The 26,733-nt window shown below is 40.1% G+C and overlaps 1 protein-coding gene across 3 annotated transcripts in view; it reads right to left on the bottom strand.

Annotated features, from left to right (window-relative positions):
- The window catches only part of ppef1 (protein phosphatase, EF-hand calcium binding domain 1), a 112,788-nt gene that overhangs the window by 57,305 nt on the left and 28,750 nt on the right, over nucleotides 1-26,733 (bottom strand). For all 3 annotated transcript variants that reach the window (XM_060911837.1, XM_060911835.1, XM_060911836.1), the window contains 3 exons: nucleotides 24,115-24,147; nucleotides 13,680-13,807; nucleotides 13,195-13,255 (listed from right to left, as the gene is read on the bottom strand). In XM_060911837.1, coding sequence (XP_060767820.1) covers nucleotides 13,195-13,255; nucleotides 13,680-13,807; nucleotides 24,115-24,142 — 217 coding nt within the window. In that variant the 5' untranslated portion in view covers nucleotides 24,143-24,147. The remainder of the gene's footprint in view (nucleotides 1-13,194; nucleotides 13,256-13,679; nucleotides 13,808-24,114; nucleotides 24,148-26,733) is intronic.

A 26,733-nucleotide genomic window follows, 5' to 3' on the forward strand; every position in this document is an offset into this window, starting at 1 on the left:
GTGTGCCAGCCTCAGGGAGTGATTCCACAATCATTGTGTGGCGCCAGTGCGTACTATGTACTGTACGTGCCACGTTACATAACCTCAGCTTGCAATGTAATCCTCCATGGCCAAGCAGTTTAGACTGCTATCAAGGAAAGGGACAAATTTTGCAACGTTGGTTCAAATCCTGGTGTCGACGTAAAAGGCTGAGCTCAGACTAGGAAAGTAATTTCTGTGCATTTTATTAATCAGCTCATTTTGAGGCGATTGTCAACAACAGCTTGTGTGAGTCTACAGTCTGGGCTAGAATGAAATCAGCTCCAGCCTCAGTTTCAATGCTATTCTATGTATTTTCTAAGTATTAGTGATTCTGTTCTTGCTTCCATAAAAGTCCAAAAGAAGTCATTTGTTAACAACGAATGAGACGATATAACTGGCTGAGGCTTAGTTTTGTAAATGTATTTTTTTCTTTGAAAGAGAAGATGGGGTCCTTGTGGAGTTCCTGCTAGTCCATTTATACCAGTCAGCCCTGCAAATATAAATAATAATGCTATCTTTTGTTGTGTGTTTGAATGATCTAAAATCCTGGATATTGTTTTCTCAAAGCAACAGCCAGTATGGACTGAAATGTAACGTGCCACACATTTCAGTCTGAATGGCTGCTAATTATACACTGAGATTTGGAGACATTGTCTCCATTGTGCCTTTTGTGAACAGGCAAATGCAATTGTTCACCATGAATCTATTCAAAAGGTGCACCAGACATCATGAACAGCTGTTTCCACTGGACAGGAGGAAGCACTCATAACCTTGCTCAAGTGTTTACTGGAGTTGCTGCTTATGTAAGCACAACCAGTTAAAAACAGGTATGGATTGGCATTGCCATTGGTCCGAGCTTAAATCATATACTGATCCTATTTTTAAACTCTTATCACACTCGGAGTGATTCTTCTCCCAATGGCAAAAGTTTTGAGACTGACATAAAATTTTGGTTTTCACAAAGTTTGCTGCTTTAGTGTTTTTAGATCTTTTTGTCAGATGTTTCTATGGTATACTGAAGTACAATTATAAGCATTTCATATGTTTCAAAGGCTTTTATTGACAAATACATCAAGTTTATGCCAAGAGTCAATATTTACAGTGTTGACCCTTCTTTTTCAAGACTCCTGCAATTCGCCCTGGCATGCTGAATATCAGCTTCTGGGCCAAATCCTGACTGATGGCAACCTATTCTTGCATAATCAGTGCTTGGAGTTTATCACAATTTTTGGGTTTTTGTTTGTCCACCCACTTTTTGAGGACTGACCACAGGTTCTCAATGGAATTAAGATCTGAGGAGTTTCCTGGCTATGGACCCAAAATTTCAATGTTTTGTTCCCCGAGCCACTTAGTTATCACTTTTGCCTTGTGACATGGTGCTCCATCATGCTGGAAAAAGCATTGCTCATCACGAAATTGTTCCTGGATCGTTGGGAGAAGTTCCTCTTGGAGGATGCTTTGATACCATTCTTTATTCATGGCAGTGTTCTTAGGCAAAATTGTGAGTGAGCCCACTCCCTTGGATCAGAAGCAACCCTACACGTGAATAGTCTCAGGATGCTTTACTGTTGGCATGACCCAGGACCCATGGTAGTGCTCACCTTTTCTTCTCCAGACAATAATTTTTCCAAATGTCCCAAACAGTCTGAAGGGGGCTTCATCAGAGAAAATAACTTTACCCCAGTCTTCTGCAGTCCAATCCCTGTACTTCTTACAGAATGTCAGTCTGTCCGTAAATGCTTTTCTTGGAGAGAAGTGGCTTCTTTGCGGCCCTTCTTGACACCAGGCCAAAGTAGTTTGTCTCACTGTGGATGCTGATGCACTCACACCTGCCTGCTGCCGTTCCTGAGCAGGCTCTGCACTAGTGGTGACCTGATCCTGTAGCTGAATCCTCTTTAGGAGACGGTCCTGGCACTTGCTGGACTTTCTTGGGCACCCTGGGTTCACAGCAATTGAACCTCTCTCCTTGAAGTTCTTGAGCACCATGTCACAAGGCAAAAGTGATAAGTGACTCGGGGAACAAAACATTGAAATTTTGGGTCCATGGCCAGGAAACTCCTCAGATCTTAATCCCATTGAGAACCTGTGGTCAATCCTCAAAAAGTGGGTGGACAAACAAAAACCCAAAAATTGTGATAAACTCCAAGCACTGATTATGCAAGAATGGGTTGCCAGTAGTCAGGATTTGGCCCGGAAGCTGATATCCAGCATGCCAGGACGAATTGCAGGAGTCTTGAAAAAGAAGGGTCAACACTGTAAATGGTGACTCTTTGCATAAACGTGATGTATTTGTCAATACAAGCCTGTGACAAAGTGCCCGTCACTACAGTTGAGTATATGCTCTGACTACTATACCAACAAGCCTAGCTCTTTGGTGTTGTAGTCAGGGTGCAGGTTTGGTATCCTGTAGACCTGGGTTCAAGGTAGGATAAGGTTCAAATTCTCTTGCTTTGCTACAGATGGTGTCAGAAGTAGGATGGCTTGCCGGGAGGCCATCGGAGGTGTGAGCTGTACAAAGGACCCCAGGATAGGTGGCCCCTGTGCGAGAGACCCCAGAGATGGGTGAAGCACAAATGTGTGGGGCACCCTGATATGGGAGAAGTATGGCTGGGGGATGCGTAAGGGACACCTGTGCGTGCGTGAAGTGCACGGGTGTGCCTCCCGAAGGGAGGGCAGTGTGACAGAGTGCATGCCACTACAGCTGAGTATGTGCTCTGACTGCCATACCAACAAGCCTGGCTTTTTAGTGTTGTGGTGCAGGTTTGGTATCCTGTAGACCTGGGTTCAGGCAGGATAAGGTCACTGTTCTCTTGTTTCACTACAAAGCCTTTGAAATTTATGAAATGCTTATAATTGCACTTTGGTATACCATAGAAAAATCTAACAAAAAGATCTAAAAACACAAGCAGTAAACTTTGTGAAAACCAAAATTTGTCAGTCTCAAAACTTTTGGCCACAACTGTACATTATTAGATTCAAAGCAACCCAAGCACAAAGCTGAACGACTGAGTGTTCATCAACGATCAACAGTGAAGCCCTGAGATGTGAACACACAACTATACTTGAACATGGAACCGCAGCCTATGGATTTATTCATTTATTACTGCAAAGACCACCAACCATGACAACTGGCTTGCTTTTGTATCGTTCTATAGAAACAGCCGTACAAACATTTTCATTGTTCAGGTTCCAGGCAGCCTGTGATTTGGTCAGCTCTATGATGTATGGACATCACCTAATCCAGTTAGCATCTGAGGCTCCTGGTTGTCATGGACAGGCTTTGTTTTGGCTTAGCTTGGGTTAACTGTCTGCTTGATGCCTTTCTGCCACAACAGCGCAGCTCAAAGTGGTATCTCCTTGTGTTGCTAAGCAACTGTGTCCATCCATAGTAAATGTTTTAAACCATTAGGATAGGTGCATGATGGTTAAAAGGGGGCCTGCTCGTTTGATATGAAAGCACAGTAAGCTTGAGGCTGAAATGTGAGAAGGAAGAGTTGCTGGATGAAAGAACATCAAAAACACACTGTTAGGATGTAAAAAAAAAAAAAAGTTTGTCATGTATGGGAATGATTCCATGCCATTATGATTGATTTTGTATACATAACTCTAGTATACAAAGTTCCAGAGAAATGCGGCATTTTGGTCAAAAGTCCTTCATCAGCTGTATAAGCAAAGTGTTTCTGAAGCTGTAAGATTCCAGTCCATGTAGTAGTTCCTGCAGATTTGTTGGCTCTCTTGTTCCATGAAATGTGACGGAAATCTAGTGTCTGTGCAGGCACTAAGCTCATGAACATGGTGAGTTGAACCAGCTTGAGCTGGCATGGATTGGAACAGAACATGCTACTCAGCTACAGTTAACAACTGGCTTTAGTTGGATCTTTTTTTTTTTTACCATTGTAAAGCTAAGAACAGCACCACTAAAGGAAAATACACAGAATGATCTGATGAAGCAGTTTTTTTTTTTTTTAAATATCAGTCACACTTCCCTCCAGATTTCATGTGTCTTGGGACTAATTTATTTAAGCCAGCTTCACTCACACATCATCCACAGTGACTGAGAAAGCACATGTAAAGTGGTGCTTGAAAGTTTGTGAACCCTTTAGAATTTTCTACAACCCCGATTCCAAAAAAGTTGGGACAAAGTACAAATTGTAAATAAAAACGGAATGCAATGATGTGGAAGTTTCAAAATTCCATATTTTATTCAGAACAGAACATAGATGACATATCAAATGTTTAAACTGAGAAAATGAATCATTTAAAGAGAAAAATTAGGTGATTTTAAATTTCATGACAACAACACATCTCAAAAAAGTTGGGACAAGGCCATGTTTACCACTGTGAGACATCCCCTTTTCTCTTTACAACAGTCTGTAAACGTCTGGGGACTGAGGAGACAAGTTGCTCAAGTTTAGGGATAGGAATGTTAACCCATTCTTGTCTAATGTAGGATTCTAGTTGCTCAACTGTCTTAGGTCTTTTTTGTCGTATCTTCCATTTTATGATGCGCCAAATGTTTTCTATGGGTGAAAGATCTGGACTGCAGGCTGGCCAGTTCAGTACCCGGACCCTTCTTCTACGCAGCCATGATGCTGTAATTGATGCAGTATGTGGTTTGGCATTGTAATGTTGGAAAATGCAAGGTCTTCCCTGAAAGAGACATCGTCTGGATGGGAGCATATGTTGCTCTAGAACCTGGATATACCTTTCAGCATTGATGGTATCTTTCCAGATGTGTAAGTTGCCCATGCCACATGCACTAATGCAACCCCATACCAGAGATGCAGGCTTCTGAACTGAGCGCTGATAACAACTTGGGTCGTCCTTCTCCTCTTTAGTCCGAATGACACAGTGTCCCTGATTTCCATAAAGAACTTCAAATTTTGATTCGTCTGACCACAGAACAGTCTTCCACTTTGCCACAGTCCATTTTAAATGAGCCTTGGCCCAGAGAAGACGTCTGCGCTTCTGGATCATGTTTAGATACAACTTCTTCTTTGAACTATAGAGTTTTAGCTGGCAACGGCGGATGGCACGGTGAATTGTGTTCACAGATAACATTCTCTGGAAATATTCCTGAGCCCATTTTGTGATTTCCAATACAGAAGCATGCCTATGTGTGATGCAGTGCCGTCTAAGGGCCCAAAGATCACGGGCACCCAGTTTGGTTTTCCGGCCTTGACCCTTACGCACAGAGATTCTTCCAGATTCTCTGAATCTTTTGATGATATTATGCACTGTAGATGATATGTTCAAACTCTTTGCAATTTTACACTGTCGAACTCCTTTCTGATATTGCTCCACTATTTGTCGGCGCAGAATTAGGGGGATTGGTGATCCTCTTCCCATCTTTACTTCTCAGAGCCGCTGCCACTCCAAGATGCTCTTTTTATACCCAGTCATGTTAATGACCTATTGCCAATTGACCTAATGAGTTGCAAATTGGTCCTCCAGCTGTTCTTTTTTTGTACCTTTAACTTTTCCAGCCTCTTATTGCCCCATCCCAACTTTTTTGAGATGTGTTGCTGTCATGAAATTTCAAATGAGCCAATATTTGGCATGAAATTTCAAAATGTTTCACTTTCGACATTTGATATGTTGTCTATGTTCTATTGTGAATACAATATCAGTTTTTGAGATTTGTAAATTATTGCATTCCATTTTTATTTACAATTTGTACTTTCTCCCAACTTTTTTGGAATCGGGGTTGTATATTTCTGCATAAATATGACCTAAAACAACATCAGATTTTCACACAAGTCCTATAAATAGATAAAGAGAACCCAGTTAAACAAATGAGACAAGCATTTTATACTTGGTCATTTATTTACTGAGGAAAATGATCCAATATTACATGTCTGTGAGTGGCAAAAGTATGTGAACCTTTGCTTTCAGTATCTCATGTGACCCCCTTGTGCAGCAATAACTGCAACCAAATGTTTCCGGTAACTGTTGATCAGTCCTGCACACCGGCTTGGAGGAATTTTAGCCCATTCCTCCGTACAGAACAGCTTCAACTCTGGGATGTTGGTGGGTTTCCTCACATGAACTTAGGGCTGCACGATTATGGAAAAAATGATAATCACGATTATCTTGATCAAAATTGTAATCACAATTATTAATCACGATTATTCTTGATGTTAGGGAAATCACTTAAATTTTATTTCACTATATTCAAACAAGGGCGGCACGGTGGTGTAGTGGTTAGCGCTGTCGCCTCACAGCAAGAAGGTCCGGGTTCGAGCCCCGTGGCCGGCGAGGGCCTTTCTGTGTGGAGTTTGCATGTTCTCCCCGTGTCCGCGTGGGTTTCCTCCAGGTGCTCCGGTTTCCCCCACAGTCCAAAGACATGCAGGTTAGGTTAACTGGTGACTCTAAATTGACCGTAGGTGTGAATGTGAGTGTGAATGGTTGTCTGTGTCTATATGTCAGCCCTGTGATGACCTGGCGACTTGTCCAGGGTGTACCCCGCCTTTCGCCCGTAGTCAGCTGGGATAGGCTCCAGCTTGCCTGCGACCCTGTAGAAGGATAAAGCGGCTAGAGATAATGAGATGAGATATTCAAACAAACAATATGAACAGCTTTCAGTGCAGAATGAAATTTAAAAGAGAAATTCTGATTTCCAAATGACAAATAAATGAAATTTATCCAAGAAATTACCAAAGGATGAAGGAACTGAAAACTCAATTGCAACAATTACATAGCATTATACTGAGGCCTACAAGTTTTTAGCTAGAAAGACCAGCCTATCAACATGCTCCTCACCTCCCCCTGCTTCTTCAGACACAGACTGACTCTGTTGTTCCGACATAGTTAGCTTTTCTCTCTCACCTCAATCTGTAACCTACTCTCACGCTATCACCCCTTGAAGAAGATACCGCTGCCAGTGTTGCCAGATACTGCTGACGTTTTCCAGCCCAAAATATGTTCAAAACCCGCCAAAATGCACTTAAAACCGCCCAAAATGTACTTGATGCCTATCTTGTAAAGTAAAAATATGCTGCTAAAGTCCAGTATACTATTTGTAAATCGAACAAATAGCAACAGGAGACCGTCAGTGCTGGAGGTGAAAAATCTGCTGTCTGGTACTCGGCTCTGTATGGTTGAATCAGATTATAACTTTGCAATCATCTGCTGTGTTCTGAATCCTACATGCACCAGTAGGTGACGCACACACATAATATTATGTAGGCTATGTTAGGCTACGATGCATATCTTACACCTGCATTGCTGAGGTTATTTTTTATTTGTCTTTTATTTATTTATTTATATTTTTATTTATCCTGTTTGTTTTATTAATTTTATAGGCCTAGTTATTCTGCTTAATTTATTTTTGTCTACATCCATATATTTTCTTCATCTGTTATCCTGATTTTTGTGGATTTGTTAGATTGTACCTGTTTTATATACTTCAATTAAAAAAAAAAAAGTTAGGCTACGATACATGGCTGAATGTAACATGAGAAGAGAAAACGGAGAATGGATTGCGTCATTCTTATTTATTAGTTTATGAGTTCAGTTTCTGCACTACATTACACACATTCATATTAGTCTTACAGTTACATCAACATTTTTTTTGTTTAAATAATACTTAATGAGATTAATGTTTATTGTTAATGATTCATTTAGGCCAATGCTCGATTTTGGTTGTTTAAAATACCTAAGGGGTGCTGGGTAAACTAGGTCTATGACTTGCCTCAGTTGACCAAAGAGAGCTGTTTTTCCTGATTTCCTTCGCATATTCAAGAACATCATTTGGCTTGGGTGTTTACATTCTCTCCCATCTCTGCTTTCTAGTGGTAGTGAAACTATATAAACATCTGATAAAAACCCGCCGAACTAACGTCAAACCCGCCCAATTTTTGTCAACCAGCCCAAGCCATTTTTTTGCCCACAAAGTAGAATTCAAAACCGCCCAATCTGGCAACACTGACTGCACTGAAGCTCTGCGCACTTGGCTTGCTTGCTTATTTAGGCGGAGTAATGAAACCTTACATGCATCGGTTCGCCCTCTAATGGTTTGGCAGAGTACTGGTCAAAAAGTGCTTGATCAGATATGCAGCAGAGCTCGCATTTTAAATGGAAATAAATCGCGATTTTCATTTAATTTAATCGTGGCAGCCAAAATCGCGATTTTTGATTAAATTCGATTAATTGTGCAGTCCTACATGAACTGCTCGCCACAACATTTGGATTGGATTAAGGTCAGGACTTTGACTTGGCCATTCCAAAACATTAACTTTATTCTTCTTTAACCATTCTTTGGTAGAACAACTTGTGTGCTTAGGGTCGTTGTCTTGCTGCATGACCCACCTTCTCTTGAGATTCAGTTCATGGACAGATGTCCTGACATTTTCCTTTAGAATTCGCTGGTATAATTCAGAATTCATTGTTCCATCAATGATGGCAAGCCGTCCTGGCCCAGATGCAGCAAAACAGGCCCAACCCATGATACCACCACCATGTTTCACAGATGGGATAAGGTTCTTATGCTGGAATGCAGTGTTTTCCTTTCTCCAAACATAACGCTTCTCATTTAAACCAAAAAGTTCTATTTTCGTCTCATTTGTCCACAAAACATTTTTCTAATAGCCTTCTGGCTTGTCCACATGATCTTTAGCAAACTGCAGACGAGCAGCAGTGCTCTTTTTGGAGAGCAGTGGCTTTCTCCTTGCAACCCTGCCATGCACACCATTGTTGTTCAGTGTTCTCCTGATGGTGGACTCATGAACATTAATATTAGCCAATGTGAGAGAGGCCTTCAGTTGCTTAGAAGGTACCCTGGGGTCCTTTGTGACCTCGCCGACTATTACACGCTTTGCTCTTGGAATGATCTTTGTTGGTCGACCACTCCTGGGGAGGGTAACAATGGTCTTGAATTTCCTCCATTTGCACACAATCTGTCTGACTGTGGATTGGTGGAGTCCAAACTCTTTAGAGATGGTTTTGTAACCTTTTCCAGTCTGATGAGCATCAACAACACTTTTTCTGAGGTCCTCAGAAATCTCCTTTGTTCGTGCCATGATACACTTCCACAAACATGTGTTGTGAAGATCAGACTTTGATAGATCCCTGTTCTTTAAATAAAACAGGGTGCCCACTCACACCTGATTGTCATCCCAGTGATTGAAAACACCTGACTCTAATTTCACCTTCAAATTAACTCCTAATCCTAGAGGTTCACATACTTTTGCCACTCACAGATATGTAATATTGGATCATTTTCCTCAATAAATAAATGACCAAGTATAATATTTTTGCTTCATTTGTTTAACTGGGTTCTCTTTATCTACTTTTAGGACTCGTCTGAACATCTGATGATGTTTTAGGTCATATTTATGCAGAAATATAGAAAATTCTAAAGGGTTCACAAACTTTCAAGCACCACTGTATGCGAAAGACAATTAGTGGGTGTAATAAATCGAGGATAGGCTGTGCAAAGATATGTTCTTCATATTACATGGACACATCCACAAAAAGTTAATCAAAATAATTTTAATTTAAATCAGTTCGCCATTTTGACAACACGCATCCAGTCAGCAGGAAAACACTAGGAGTGACGTCATCGGAATGAAATATCAGGAATTCTTTATACATACAGGTGACTTTTTCCATGGAATAAAAACATTCTATTCCCTTCTGCTGGGTTTATTGATGGCATGCAATATTGTTATCATATTGCTTATCCTCCATGTATTACGCCACTCTCCCCAATGAAGAATGAGCATGCAATATTGTTATAATATTGCACATTGTCAAGACAATGCAACGTAACATGCAAAGATCCAATGACAAAACTTTTCTGTTGCGCGTGCATACAATCATTTCTTTGTCGGTCAGTGCTCGGTTTAAGCACTAAATAAATAAACAAACTAAAGACACGCTGAACACCCAAAAGGCTACCAAAAGTTCATTAGATATTCTTCACGCATATTTACAAGAGAAAAGCAGACCAACAGACATAAAAAAACTGGAAAAGAGACACGTCGGAGATGTAAAACTTCCATGCTAGTGAGTGACTCACAGTTTGTTCACAAACATGGCCACGAGGTTTGTTTCATTAAAAGCTGAAGATTTAAAGCGAAAGATGAAACATCTGAAAGGCTACCAAAACTTCCCTGGGTATTCTTCACACATATTTACAAGAGAAAAACATACCAATGGACATCAAAAAACTGGAAGAGAACCATAGAAGAAATATAAACTTCTACTTGGAGGTGAGGAAAAGTGACAGATGTTTACAAGAGGACTTCACTCATGGATTTCACTCAGCAAAGCCCTTTTGTTTTGAACAACTGCAATGTAACAATTAACTACGACCAAAATTAACTTTGAACTTGAACTGTCGACCTGTATATAGCTTGTATATAACTTGGGTTGTTGTTCAGGCTTTTTGGACTTTGGACCATTTTTATAGTTAGAACGTTGACTTTGTACATGTACACTGGATTGACAATTACATATGATCAAAATCAGCATTCAGTATTGATAAGTTACCGCCCTGTTCTTAACTTTTTGTAAAGTCTATAATTGTTCCATCGAACGTGTATGTATAATAATAATAATTTTAAAAAATGGCTTTTTTTTCCCTGGCCTATCAGATACAGTGGATATAAAAAGTGTACACACTCCGTTAAAATCATAGGTTTTTCTGATGTAAAAAAAAAAAAAATGAGACCACGATAAATAATTTTAAAACTTGTCCCACCTTTAATGTGACCTATGACCTGTACAATTCAATTGAAAAACAAACAAATCTGTTTGGGGGAAAAACATAAAAAAATTACAATAAGCTGGTTGCATAAGTGTGCACACCCTTAAACTAATACTTTGTTGAAGCATCTTTTGATTTAATTACAACATTCAGTCTTTTTGAGTGGGCGGCACGGTGGTGTAGTGGTTAGCGCTGTCGCCTCACAGCAAGAAGGTCCGGGTTCGAGCCCCGTGGCCGGCGAGGGCCTTTCTGTGTGGAGTTTGCATGTTCTCCCCGTGTCCGCGTGGGTTTCCTCCGGGTGCTCCGGTTTCCCCCACAGTCCAAAGACATGCAGGTTAGGTTAACTGGTGATTCTAAATTGACCGTGAGTGTGAATGGTTGTCTGTGTCTATGTGTCAGCCCTGTGATGACCTGGCGACTTGTCCAGGGTGTACCCCGCCTTTCGCCCGTAGTCAGCTGGGATAGGCTCCAGCTGGCCTGCGACCCTGTAGAAGGATAAAGCGGCTAGAGATAATGAGATGAGATGAGTCTTTTTGAGTAGGAATCTGTCAGCCTGCCACATCTAGACTTGGCAATATTTGCCCACTCTTCCTTGCAAAAGCGCTCCAAATCTGTCAGATTGTGAGGGCATCTCTTGTGCACAGCCCTCTTCAGGTCACCCCACAGATTTTCAATTGGATTTAGGTCTGGGCTCTGGTTGGGCCGTTCCAAAACTTTTTGGGGGTCATTGTCATGCAAGATGAAATTCCTCTTCATCTTCAGCTTTCTAGCAGACACCTGAAGGTTTTGGGCCAAAATTGACTGGTCTTTAGAACTGTTCATAATTCCCTCCACCTTGACTAAAGCCCGTGTTCCAGCTGAAGAAAAACAACCCCAAAACATGATGCTGCCACCACCATGCTTCACCGTGGGTACGGTGTTCTTTTGGTGATGCGCAGTGTTGTTTTTGCGCCAAACATACCTTTTGGAATTGTGGCCAAAAAGTTCAACCTTGGTTTCATCAGACCGTAACACATTTTCCCACATGCTTTTGGGAGAGTTGATTTTTTTTTTTTTTTGCAAAATTTAGCCGGGCCTTGATGTTTTTCTTTGACCCTACCTCATAGTCCAGACATATGCAGAATACGGGAGATTGTTCCCACATGTAGTACACAACCAGTACTTGCCAGAAATTCCTGCAGCTCCTTCAGTGTTGCTGTAGGCCTCTTGGCAGCCTCCCTGACCAGTTTTCGTCTTGTCTTTTCATCAATTTTGGAGGGACGTCCAGTTCTCGGTCATGTCACTGTTGTCCCATATTTTCTCCACTTCTTGATGACGGTCTTCACTGTGCTCCATGGTATATCTAAGGCTGTGGAAATGTTTTTGCACCCTTCTCCTGACTGATACCTTTCAACAGTGCTTTGTAACTGTTTGATGCTTTGTAAGCTCTCTGTGAACCCTGGCTTTTGCTGGAGGATGCAACTGAGTAAATGTCTGAACTTTATTTGGGGTTAATCAGAGTCATTTTAATTGATGGCAGGTGTGAACCCAAAAAGACTGAATACTGTAATTAAATCAAAAGGTGCTTCAACAAAGTATTAGTTTAAGGGTGTGCACACTTATGCAACCAGCTTATTGTACGTTTTTTTTTTTTTTTTCCCCCTAACAGATTTGTTTGTTTTTCAATTGAATTGTACAGGTTATAGGTCACATTAAAGGTGGGAAAAGTTTTAAAATTATTTATCATGGTCTCATTTTTTTTACATCAGAAAAATCTATCATTTTCAAGGGATGTGAACACTTTTTATATCCACTCTATATTCCATTCAGCTACTCCTCTTCGACTCATTCAGTATGATGCTAGCTGAATGGAATATATCTGATATACCACTCAAAGCCAGCCAATATCATTTAAATATATATATATATATATATATATATATATATATATATATATATATATATATGTCACTCAGTTCCGTGATGTATTTCGTATGAAAAATGCAAGTTTTTCAGCATGGCAAGATAAACTTCATATCTTCAAACCAACATGTCATGTTCTTTTTATTATATCGACACATTCACAAACAAAAAGTACTCAAATTTATCAAAACAATTCATCAATTCCCTCATGAGTGACATACAGAGATTTGTGTCATGGATTTGGGTTTCCAGGTCCTGGATGTAGCTCGTATGAAAAATACAAGTGGTGTATTTCCCAGTAAAACACTCAAGTCCATATAACATACATGGATTACGTTCCTGATCACTGATTTTTTTTTTTTCAAAATGGCTTTGGAGGAGCCAAGAAAAGGAACCTGAGGCTACAGTGGACGCATGACCACCTCTGAAAGCGATTCGAATGACTTACTCACAAGACACATTTGGCTCTGTATTTAGAATTGACTTAGTGCTACATAACTGGTTTAATGTACAAGCAGATGCACAAGTGTAATTTAGTATATAGATGACATTCTCAGTACCTGGTCCATTCCCGTTGAGCTGTGTGAAGTTATCTAACATGAAGCTGAAGAAACTGGAAAGCTTGAGGAAAATAAAATAGAGCTTCTGTGAAATGACTATTTACAGCAAATCACAAATCAGACAGATCATAAACATAAGCTGGAGTATCATTAGTTTGGTATTATACACATTTCAGTAAAAGCACTGCAGTGTTATATGCCACAATCTAAAATAATCCCCTTGTGGTTGTTAATAGCTACTCTGAAAACTGTCATACTGGACTGTACACTTAACATACTGTGATTTTGTTTTAATATTTAACCCCTTACCATAGTGTTACAGTGTAGAAATATCAGAGACGTGATACTAATTTAGAAAAAAAGGATTTCAAAGTTAAAATTTCAAAATCACTTAAATCAGTTTTTGCTTGAAGTAACTTGATTTTTTTTTTGATAACTGCTTGACTGGTAAAACTGAATAATTGTGTAAACTATTTTGATGTTACCTGCAACTGGTCCTGTTCTCCTGCATACTCTATAGACTGGAAAATGTTCCAAGTATATCGTCTCCTGATCTCGAGTCGGGCAATGTGATGCCGGTACCAGCGCTGGATCAGTATAGCAGCTTTCATTGCTATACACACACACACACACAGGAAATAATACAAATTAGTTTATCCACATTCACTGGATATGAGCAATCGCGTGCTCTGATTGGCTACTCTACTACTAGGCTATCAGCTCATATTGCTGGGTTTCAGTCACGTGACTTTTCTTAGCGGTTTTACCGGAAGTGGTGGTCTAAACAGCTGCCGTAGTGCAAACGACTAGTGATAACTTGTTAGAGTACGCTCGTAATCTAGAAGCCACTGCTCACTTTGGATATATTCAGAAGATTGCTCTGTGCAATGGAATCGACGCCTACAGTCTGGGAAATAAGGATTTGTCATACGATCTCGAAAACTACCCTTCAGTCAAGTTCCCCGACACCTCGAACTATCTGGTGTTGCAGACGTCCTTCTACACCGCAAAACAGATGAAAGTGTGGAAGAGTATGGAGGCTTAAAACTTTTTTGTATGTGGCTGGGTAAAGGACCTCGCTATCAAGTCGCTGCCGAATGAATCCTGTATTGTTTTTGCCTGTGTAAGTATGTTTTTTTTTAAGCTTTTCGTTCGCGTCTTTACAACGAAGCGCTGCAAGTTGAAGTGTAAACAAATAACAGTTGGCTTGATTCTCACCTGTGTTGGCTCTTATCTCTCAGGTAAATCATTCACAAAGCTCATCAGAAACCCCTTTAAAGACCTGCATCTTAGTTAAAACAAGACGGAGAAGTGATCACGGCGCATTGTAACTGTATGGCTGGGGAAGAATTTTGTCGCAGCCTTCATGCATATGGACTTTGTGAGGAGTAAGAAGGAAACAAAGAAACAGCTGGGGACTTTAGGCCAAAAAAAAAAAAAAGTGTGTTTCCGGTAACCCGACCGATCGAGAATTTCCGCGTCGAAATTGCCGACCGTAAAATTTTTATTACAAATTTCCCTCGATATTTTAGTGTAAGCGGCGTTAGTTTGTCATAATTTTTTGTTTCAACACATTCAAGTTGTGAAAGAAACGATAAAAAGTAAAATGTTTCGCCACTTCTATCAGCCCTCCTGCATAAACATGGAAGCGCACTTGTATACTAAAGGAGGAAGGGAAAACTGAGCCAAGCCGCCATTTTGAATCCTCATTCAAGGCTGTAATGCAAATTGCTTCCTCTTCAGTATACAAGTGCACTTCCATGGCAGGGAAAAACACTACGTTTTGCCGCCTATGTAGTCCCCTATTTATACAAATAGGAGTCATTCAGGATTCAGCCATGTTTTGCTCTGTGTTTTTGCTCGACCCAAGTTCTACAGTAGGCTAGGCCGTCTGCTTTTAATGGAAGTAGCCTAGCCTAGGACGTTATTTTCACGTTATTTCTTGATAAGGTGTTTTCACGTTATTACATGAAAATATCATGAAATAACGTGATAATTTCGTATCATGAAATTACGTGATGTTATTACATGATATATTGTAAAAACGTGATAACTTTGTTAACAATATCTTTTCACGTAATTACTTGATTCTAAGCCAATTTTTTTGAGTGTGGCAGCAATACGCTTCCATAGATCATAACTCGAACTCTCGCGATATTTTTTTTTATTCGTTTAAAGATATAAAACACTTTTATTTTATTATGATGTGTGGTATAAAGGATTCTGTGCCAAAATACTACTTTGTAAGATGTTTGTGTTAATTTTTTCGAACAAAATAAAAAAAAATTAAGAAAAAAAAAAAACTTTTTCCTACCTACCGACCTTATTTTAGTATTTCATGTTAACGGAAACACACTTTTTTTTTTTGGCCTTAGCACTTCATGACTAAAAAAAGTACCGTAAAATAATGACACACAGCAAGAAAAGTACTTGGAAAACACTAAGGACATAGCTGAGAGTCTTTTTGTGAAATCCTGTGTTCGTTCACCCGTTTTTATTAGTTCACAGGAAACTCTGAAGAAACTTTGATCAGTTTCATGGTTTGATCGATTCGAACAACCTAAAACAACGCAAGCGTAAGGCATTTTTCATGCGAGCAATGCACCTTCTCCGTACAAACACTTTATCAACTGAGCTCTGGTAGACCACCAGCTAAAGTTTTGGAAAACTAATGAGGCGGATGTGATGTCATGTGAAACCCAGCAATATTGTGAGTAGAGAAAAACAAAATGGTGAAGCGTGCTGGTGCACCAACTGAGGATGAAATTAAAAAAAAATATTCAAAAACAAAAACACTACAAAATAAAAAAAGGGAATAAAAGTATTTGATGGCAAAAACGTGTCTTTTTAAAAAAAAATTTCAAGCATTATTATTATTATAGTACTTTTCACAAATTGATACTTTCATTTCGCCAATTTGTTTACATTCTAAGCGGAAATTATTTTGTCGGCTGTTTTGTATAAACAAAACAAATATTAATAAAAATGCTCCGTTTCTGAAAATCCAGTGAATGTGGAAAGAGTCAACATTTACTCCACTCAATCTCGTCGTACATGGCTTATAGCTAACTCGGTGCTATGCACCTCGTAGGCTATCAGCTCATGTCCGACTTGATTTCATGGAATAAGTGTGAAATATTCCATGATATACAGTAGGATTTCTGGTCTCTCCACCCATGAAATCTTCTTAAACTTGGTGAAGGTTTACTGTGGTGTACAATGGATCAGCTATTGCACAAAACAAGCCATGAAACCTTACAAATCTAAAATAGTATGAATTCTGCAGGAAACCACATTAAAAAGTACAATAGCGAGACACAAAGGTCAAATCCCTCAAAATGCACTTCCTACCACAGTGTTATGTCAGAACTACTGTACTATATTTTCAGAACTAACGCTTTCTATAAAACACGCCCATGTCAGTTAACATAAGAACACTTCAATCTTTCAAAACATGCTGAAGTTCAGTAGTGGCACTAAAAATAGGCATAGTCTCTGGAGATTGGCATCATGGCTGCTAATTAAAGATGTGATGGAAGAGTTGCTGAGAGTGCAGGAAGGAGTTAAGGACATGGGGGGGAAGAGGTGGCGCAGCCTTCATTAACAACACGGGCAAACAGAGCAAGTCAGGGTGGGCTCATGTTTTTTCTTCACTAATGTACATCTAATGAACCGATTTTTCATGGTATTTGCTGTAATAGATACACACACATACATAGTTGCAGTCGTAAGTTGACATACTGTTCCTTTTCTGTGGCAGAATGATTGTACAACATGCATCTTTCATAGAAAAAAAAAGAACTTTGTGGACAAGTTTTAATTTATTTTGGGTTTTCTGAATGATACATACCGGTACACCACACCTAATATTTGGTTAAATGTCCCTTAGCAACTTTCACTGTGACCAGATGCTTTGGTAGCCATCAACAAGCTTCTGGCAGAATCACTCTTCTTGGCAGAATTGATGGAGTTCAATTAAACTTGTGTGTTTCCTGGCACGGATGTGACTTGTAAACACAGGCCACATATTTTCCATAGGCTTGAACTCAGGACTTGTTTTAAGCTTAATATTAGCCTGCTTTATTCTCCACAACCAGCTTTGATGTGTGTTTGGGGTCGCTGTCTTACTGGAACGCCCAATTGTGTCCAAGTTTCAACACTCCTTTGTTTGTCAACAACGCAAGCTTTGTCTCATCTGACCATAAAATTTTCCTTCTGACGGCTTTTTCTTTGTCTGTGCGATCAGCTGAAAACTTTAAGCTTGAAGGTGTTGATTTAGAGCAGGGGCTTCTTTCTTAGACAGCAGCCTTTCAGTCCATGGCGATGTAAAAGTCAGTGTTCTGGCAGCTTCCAGTTCATGGCAAGTCTGCGCCTTGGTGGTTCCAGGGTTGTTCCTGACCATCCGAACCAACTTCCTCTCAGCTAAGGGTGACAGTTTGGGTCTTCTTCCAGCAAAGTGGCTTGGCAAAGTGACTACACCTCCCAACAAGTCTTACCAGGCAAAACAAACCTCGCCCGGCAGCACTTATTTTATACCAATATGTTGATAATGGTAATGTTTCTCAATTTTCAGCCGTCAGGTTATAGTCCTATGAAAACCCATGACCTTGAGTTTGACATTTCAAAGTCATTCAAGGTCAAAGGTCATGGCAGCAACTGAAAGCCCATATGGGACTTCTTATATGTTGGCTGGCTGGCATGAACCATTTTAAAGTTATAGCCCTTTGAAAACCCATGACCTTCAGTTTGACCTTACAAGGTCACTCAAGGTCAAAGATCATGGTGCCAAAATGAAAGCCCATATGGCACTTCCTATAAGTTGATAAGGGTAAATATCTGTCTACCATCAACTGTTTTCAAGTTACAGCCCTCAGAAAATCTGTGACCTTGACCTTTCAAGGTCACTCAAGGTCAAATATCATGGTGCCAAATAAAAGGCCATATGGGAGTTCTTATATGCTCATAATAGTAAACATCTGTCTATCAACAACCGTTTTTGAGTTATAAGGGAAAATGTGTTATTTTGACTCAAAGGTTGATCTTTCCGGTGACCTTGACCTTCACCTTGACCCGATTACCCCCAAAATCAGGCAATCTACAGACCATTGCCCACCTACCCTCAAAATTTGAAGTCCATTGGTGCAACTGTCTAGACACTAGACTGTTAACAGATAAACACACAAACAAACCACACTGATCACAATACCTCGCCCCACTTACTCCATCGCAGGTGAGGTAATAGCCGATGATCTTGTTATGGGCAGTTAGTTGTTTTGAAATGGCTCCAAGAGATATTCCTGAGTTGTGAAAATCTATGATCCTCTTGTTCAGATCTGCACTGAGATCCTTGGAATTTCTCATTGTACAACCCTGATTCCAAAAAAGTTGGGATGCTGTGTAAAACGTAAACAAAAACAGAATGCAATGATTTGCTCAAATGTACAACTGCAAGGAATTTAGGGATTTCACCATCAACGATCCATGACCATCCACATTTCAAATTGTTTTTGGAAATCATGGACGTTTTGTCCTCCGGACTAAAGGGAAAAAGAACCATGAAGATTGTTACCAGCACAAAGTTCAAAGCCAGCATCTGTGATGGTATGGGGGTATGTGAGTGCCCATGGCATGAGTAACCTACACATCTGTGAAGGCTCCATTAATCCTGAATGGTACATACAAGTATTGAAGCAACATGCTGCCATCCAGATGCTTATTCCAGCAAGACAATGCCAAGACACATTCTGCACCTGTTACAACAGCATGGCTTCGTAGTTTAAAAAAAAAAGTGCAGGTGCTAAACTGGCCTGCCCGCCTCCCATTGAAAATGTGTGGCACATTCTGAAGAATAAAAAAAAAAAATACACCAGACTCTTGAGCAACTGAAGTCGTAGATCAAGCAAGAATGGGAAAGAATTTCGCTTTCAAAACATCAACAATTAGTGTTCTCAGCTCCCAAAAGCTTACTGAGCGTTGTTAAAAGTGAAGGTGATGTAACACGGTGATAAACATGCCCCTGTCCCAACTTTTTTGGAACGTATTGCAGACATCAAATTCAGAACGAGTGTATGTTTACAAAAAAACAATTATCAGTTTGAAAATTAAATATTGGTTTAATTTTGGTTGATTTCAGAAAACCCAAAGAAAATTAAAACTTGTGCACCAAATAAGTGTTTTTTTTTAATTAAAGATGTATACTGTACAATCATTCTGCCACAGAAAAAGAACAGTTCAAAGAAATTACTGAAAGCCCAACTATTACCATGACATGTCACTGTATGTAAACTTCTGACCACAGCTGTAGATACAGTGACATTCTAGAGGGTTTTGACTTCATCCCTTTTCACTTCATTTCATTTCCCTTTTGCATGCATCTCAACCATCAACAGAATTCTTGCATTTTAAAGTCTGCTTACGTCAAAAAGTGGAAAAGCAGAAACTTTCATTTAAAGATTTCAGTCCAAATGCAGTTGCATCAGTCAGTGCGTTTACATGCACATAGAGAAAATCGAATTTCTGTCGTTGCTCGACTGAAATCGAAGTTCTAAATGGCATGGAAACACCTTAGCTAGGCTGAAATTGAACCAAACTTGATTTCTCGTAATCGAGCTACATGACCTAGATTATGCGATTGTAGCCGAGCTACTTAGTGCATGTATACCCTATCGAGCTACGTAGTCGAGCTACTTACTTCAGCACTGCCCCTTCCGGAAGTGACGAGTGACGAGACCACAAGCGGGAAACACAACAGCCTCGGTCGGCATGACAACAGCAGTAGTAGCGAGCAGCAGAAGAGGTCAGGAGGAAGAGAAAATGGCGAGCAGAAGCGTGCACTTCTGGAGCAATGAGGAGACAGAGTTCATGCTCATTCAGCTTCATGCTCATCAGCTCGTTCTTCTTGTGAACACGGAACTGATAACTTTGTTTATACTCTTGAATAGCTCTTCTTCATGACGACAACCAGAAGTGTACCAACATGATGGGGCGTGTAGCGCCACCTGTAGCTCGGGTGCACAATGTACCTCACACAATAGCTCGATTTCCTTGTGTGCATGTAGGATTGGATTTCTCTGGCACCCCTGCTGGGACCCTTTGCTCGATTACCGACAGCAGCTTGATTTGGATGTGCATGTAAACGTACTGACTGACATTCTGACGGCTGATATCTGATTGAAAACTGAACTTATCCAGCTCATGTCCAATTCAATATGACAACAAATCGATAAATCATGACATTCACTGTGTGAGGAAGTCACACTTTACTCGCAAGATTTTAGACATTTTTATCAGACTGACTGCATTTCCACAACCCCCACTTTCTTCATAATTTGGTCTTCGTCAACCGGGGAGGGTGAGGACGACAACGTGCATCCTCGGGAGACACATGAAGCCATCCAATCTCATCTTTTTGAACTACTGCTCACGCTGGATTATACTCAATCAAAGGCAAGTGCTATCTACCCTCTTCTACATACATGAGCTCACAGATGTAGGAAGATCATGCATGCAAGATTATAAAGTAAATAAATAAAACATGACCATGTCATTTTGATTAGGATTTTGACTTCATCTCTTTTCAGTTTCCATTTAAAATTTGATTACCGTAAACATATAAATATGGAAATAGAGCGGCGGTGGCTACAATTATCAGATTTACCAATAAAAAACAATTTTACAAAAGGTGAGAGTTTCAGTTCCAACAGTTATTATTGGTTAATTACCGTATTTTCCGGACTATACGTCGCTCCAGAGTTTAAGTCGCATCAGCCAAAAAAATGCATTATGAAGACGATAAAAACATACAAACGTCGCACCGGACTACAAGTCGCACTTTTTTGAAGGGTTATTCTATCCATAGAATCTGTGATTCTATCTGATAAGCGGCGCGTGGTTACTGCGCGACTGCATTGTTTATTTAATAAACGAACAGCTGAGCAGTGATAACGCACCCTTGGCCCTGTAAGTAGCCTAGTCTGATTATTTTAAATATCTACTACTATCTTTAACACTATCACTATCGTTATTACTAATAGCCTATATTATTATTATAACTAATATTAGTAGCCTATTACTGATGCATTAATCAGTTTGCTTTTAGAATATTTTTACCGGTAGGGCTTATTATCGCCCCATGGCTCTTTCATCTTTGTTATTAAAGCTGTAGTCATCATCGAGGAGTGTCATTCTTCATTTTTGTCGAATTTTATTTCATCAAATCAGAGGCCAAGTAGGCTATAGGTATATCATCTCCAAAGACAGGTACGGTAGTAAAAACAACCGTCTAGTGAAAACAACAACAACAACCGCTCAGAGAAAAAAAAACAGGCAGAAAGTGCGCCTGCCAGTTAACGTCATATCAGATAAAAACATTTAACGTTATTCAGACCATTAACACCATAACATCAGAGACGAAGAATAAAGTTCATCTTGGAAGGAGAGTTATTTTTAAAAATGCAAAACAAAATCATTTATAATAGCCCAGAGAAAAACTGGCTGAATATGTACCGTAACATCAAGTTATTCAATAGCCTATAGGCCTAAAATCATTACATAACTTATTTAAATAACTATAGGCCTATCATTAATAATAAAACACAGGTCAATCAAGTTTATCAAGCTGACGATTTCACTCCAAATCAGAAAATCCATTGAATTCCTCATCCTCGGTGTCGCTTCTGAACAAGTCTGCCAACTCCAGCGGCAGACGAAGCGCCGTTTCCTCTTCTTCTGCGTGGCTGTCGTCAGACTCGGCATCAGCTCCAGTTATTCCAGCCTTTCGAAACCCCGACAGGATGGTTTCCGTTGTCACTGAAGCCCATGCTTTGTCAATCCACCCGATGACATCAAGGAAAGTCGCATGGCACATCCTCCCGGTTGCCGTGAAGCTGTGTTCCCCATCAATCATCCACTGCTCCCACAGTTGTCGCAGAACTGCCTTGAAGCTCCGGTTCACCGAGATGGCCAGTGGCTGGAGCACTTTTGTCAAGCCTCCAGGTGAAGCCTCTCGCGGTGAAAAAAAAAAAAAAAAAACATATATACGTCGCACCAGAGTATAAGTCGCATGGCCAGCCGAACCATGAAAAAAGTGCGACTTATAGTCCAAAAAATACGGTAATCAACCGGAAGACCTGCCTCACCCTTTGATCTTGTTGTCTGATGACACAGCTCGTTACCGGAGATGGAATTTTTTTAGCACGATCAGCAATTTTCGGAAAACTCGGACGTTATCATCGCAGATAAGCATGGTGGAAAGATCATGGACATGTTTTTACTGATCAAATTCACCGATATTTCATGGTATCCTTGTCAAAACCTACTTTGTTTCTTACTCCTTCATTTGACAGCCACCATTTTGTATCTAAACGCGTGTTTGAGAAGTCACACGAGGTGTCGATGATAATAGTGATCACTTTCACTGGTGTCCACCATTATCGACACCCTGTGGAATTAAGGGACGTTTACAAGTGTTACAGATCGATCTTTGTGCAACGTTGTTGAAGTAGATGAAGTACTTTTTTAAAAAAAAGTGCTGCGATTTATAATTTTTTTTCTGATTCATAACAGAATGGAATGTTTATAGAGTATTTGGAATCCGATTGCAATAAATAGAATTAGACCAGAATTAAATTCCTAGCATATAAAAATAATTACACACTTGAAATATTCAGAATTTTCTATTCCGTTCAGAAAATATTTTTTCTTGCAGTTTGTTGTAAATATCTCATCTCATTATCTCTAGCCGCTTTATCCTGTTCTACAGGGTCGCAGGCAAGCTGGAGCCTATCCCAGCTGACTACGGGTGAAAGGCGGGGTACACCCTGGACAAGTCGCCAGGTCATCACAGGGCTGACACATAGACACAGACAACCATTCACACTCACATTCACACCTACGGTCAATTTAGAGTCACCAGTTAACCTAACCTGCATGTCTTTGGACTGTGGGGGAAACCGGAGCACCCGGAGGAAACCCACACGGACACGGGGAGAACATGCAAACTCCGCACAGAAAGGCCCTCGCCGGCCACGGGGCTCAAACCCGGACCTTCTTGCTGTGAGGCGACAGCGCTAACCACTACACCACCGTGCCACCCTTGTTGTAAATATCTACCACATATTACAATATCGGTCGACATTTTATATTTTGGTTCGAGGAATGACATGCGACCTTTGACCTGGATTTTCATGTGGTTACAAGGTCAATCACCTGTTGACATTTGTTGGTAAACGACAAAACTAGAAATTAATACAAACAACACTGAATGATGAACAAAACGTGATCTACGGAAATACTTAGAGAGCGGGTAGAAAGTAGAACAAAAAGATTTTCTGACAGGTTAAACATTATCAGTTCATTTGTTTACAAACATTAGAATTACTTCATTTACATAAGCACAAACATTGGTATATTTATATAAAAGATATTTTGGATTAAATATAAGTCTATTTAATACAAATTTTAAAATCTGTGTTTTGTTCACTTAATACCGCATACTGTTTTGGGTTTTTTTTGGTTTTTAAATAAATAATCATATGGGTGTCGATAATTGTGGAACAGCATCGATAACTGTGGACAAAAGGTATTGATAATTGTGGAATGGGGTCACGTGATCTGATACACTAAGCAATCAGGAATCAATTCATTTTTTATCCGGTAAAAGTTTAATTATCCATGCACAATTTACATATTGAAAGTATTTTCTACTTTTGCAATGGCCAAAAGATCGTTAAGGTGTCGATAATTGTAGATGCCGCTCTAGATGTTGTTTGTTGTGAAGGATGCATGCATCGGATCACCCCAAAAAAAAAAGATAATCCAAATAGAGTGAGCCTTTACTTTAAGCAAATTGAACAGACGTCAAATTAAAAAGATTTTTTAGATATTTAAGAGACAAAAAGATGATGAAAGCTAGGCACTTACTCAGTATTGGGCTGGGCGGCTTGACCATCAAATCTGTGTAAGGAGCAAGAGGAGGAAGTGAACGCAAAAGTTATTTGATTACAGTACACATGAGCTACTCTCAGTCAATGGCACAAAGTGAGCTTCAAGTGCACTAGCGACAGGAAAAATGATGAATGCAAATAAAGATACATCTTAATATTTTTACAATACATACAGTACTGTGCAAAAGCGTATGTTCCTTCTTGCCGAACATTATATATTGCAACATTAGATCTATTGCTCCTAAGATCGATGAGTTACAGGCCGTTGTGGATCATAAGAAGGCGAATATCGTCTCCATTAGTGAAACCTGGTTGTGCCCTACTATTCCGGATTCTGCTATTCAACTTATGGATTTTATTTGCTTCAGACGTGATAGACCTTCCTTCGCGGGCGGAGTCTGCCTTTACATCCATTCGTCTATTCCTTGTTCTTGTCTGAGTGCCTATGAAGTGCCTGAAGTTGAATCTTTATGGATAAAACTCAGGCCACACCGACTACCACGTGCTATTTCTATAATTCTTTTGGCTGTTGTTTACCATCCTACAAACTGCGAAGTAAATGAAAACAAGATCTTGTTACAACATCTGCAAGCTAATGTTGACTCGTTTCTCAGTCAGCACCCTGAAGGCCTAGTGTTGATCACTGGTGATTTTAATCCCACTAGTACTGGGCTTTCTCTTGTGGACACTAAACGCAGGACAGGACTTTCACAAATTATCAAGGTGTTGACTAGAGATTCTGGAGTGTTGGATTGGTGCTTAACAAACAGGCCCAACCTGTTTTGTCCCCCAGAGCAACTGCCCAAATTGGGAACTAGTGATCATTTCACCATATTGATAACCCCATGTAATACTCTATCATCATGCAAGCCTTATAAGCAAATAGCGTTAAGACGTGATAGCAGGCCAAGTAGACAGAGAATTTGGTCAATGGATTACATCTTATTCCTGGACCGAGTTGTATTCTGCTATCTCCTGCCAGTCTAAGTTTGATATTTTCCATCGCACTATCATCGATGCCTTAGACAGATTCTGTCCTCTTAAAGCCTTCCGCAAGCACGGAACAGATAAACCATGGATTACCAGTAAAATAAAATCGTGGATTGTGAAGAGGCAGAAAATGCTTGCAAAGTTTGGTAAGCATTCACCCATTTTTAAGTTCTGGAGGAATAAGGTCTCTACTGCCATAGCTGTGTGCAAGCGTTCGTTCTATAATGCCAAAGTAAAAAACTTAAGGAACACTAATATACGAAGATGGTGGAACGAGGTAAATAATCTATCTGGTGTATCGAAACATGAAGGGCAATGGTTTAGTCAGCTGATCGATGGTCACAATATCGATAGCATCCATTCCTTGTGCCAGAAGATCAAGGAGTTCTTCGTTGGTTTAACGTCTGACTTTAGGCCTCTCTCTCGCAGTGATGTTACTGCCATCGCTGTACCGGATATTCCACCAGATTTACTGGTGTTACCATACGAGGCATATAAATCCCTGCGAGCTGTCCAGATCAATAAAGCCTCTGGTCCAGATGGAATACCCAACTTGATTCTGAAGAGCTTCGCCTTTGAACTCTCTCCTGTGGTCGCTGATATTTACAACACGTCACTGCGAGAAGGGTTCCTGCCTAGTCTGTTGAGGAGTGCAATAGTGCGTCCTCTGCCAAAATGGAATCCCCCACGTTGTACTGAGAGTGACATTAGACCAATCTCTCCAACATGCGAAACCACCAAGATAATGGAAGGATTCACTCCATCTCGTATTTTGCCTGGTATCAATAAACAGCTAGATACCAAGCAGTTTGCAGTGGCTGGGAAATCCACCGAACAAGCTATAGTGTTCCTTCTTCATCTTACCATTGAGGCCTTGGACAGAAGCAATTGCTGGACCAGGTGGTTCTTTGCAGACTTTAAGAAAGGATTTGACTTGATAGACCATAACATCTTATTGAATAAACTCTCGAATTTTGATATTCACCCCTGTATGCTACGCTGGGTGGCATTGTTTTTAGAGGGTAGGATTCAATCTGTTAGTATAAACCCTTCATCTTCTCCACCCATGAAATTATTTGGAGGGATACCGCAAGGAACAAAGTTAGGCCCAATCCTTTTTTCTGTAATGGTCAATGATCTACTGTGTAGCGGTTCCCCCGCGCTAAATTTGTAGATGACCTGACGGTCCTCGAAATAATCCCAAGAAACGCACCTTCTATCTTACCTTACGTAGTTTCTGAGGTGCAATCTTTCGCAGCTAATAACAACATGTGCCTAAATCCAGCGAAATGCAAGGTAATGTCGGTTGACTTTCTTCACTATAATAGTTATCAGTGCCCGCCTATTGCCACATGTGGTTCTTTTTTGGAACGAGTTGAGTCATTTAAATTTCTTGGAGTATATATTTCACATGACTTGACTTGGGCGGTTCACTGTGATTATATAGTGAGGAAAGCAAATCGCAGGCTTTATGCCATTAGACAGCTTAAGCGCTGCGGAGTGCCTTCCTCTGATATTATTAAAGTGTACAGCTCACTCGTAAGATCGACATTAGAATACGCTTCTGTTGTTTTTGCCGGCCTTCCACAGTACCTTTCTGACGCTA

Source organism: Neoarius graeffei, chromosome 27 (assembly GCF_027579695.1).
Source record: "Neoarius graeffei isolate fNeoGra1 chromosome 27, fNeoGra1.pri, whole genome shotgun sequence".
NCBI lineage: Eukaryota > Metazoa > Chordata > Actinopteri > Siluriformes > Ariidae > Neoarius > Neoarius graeffei.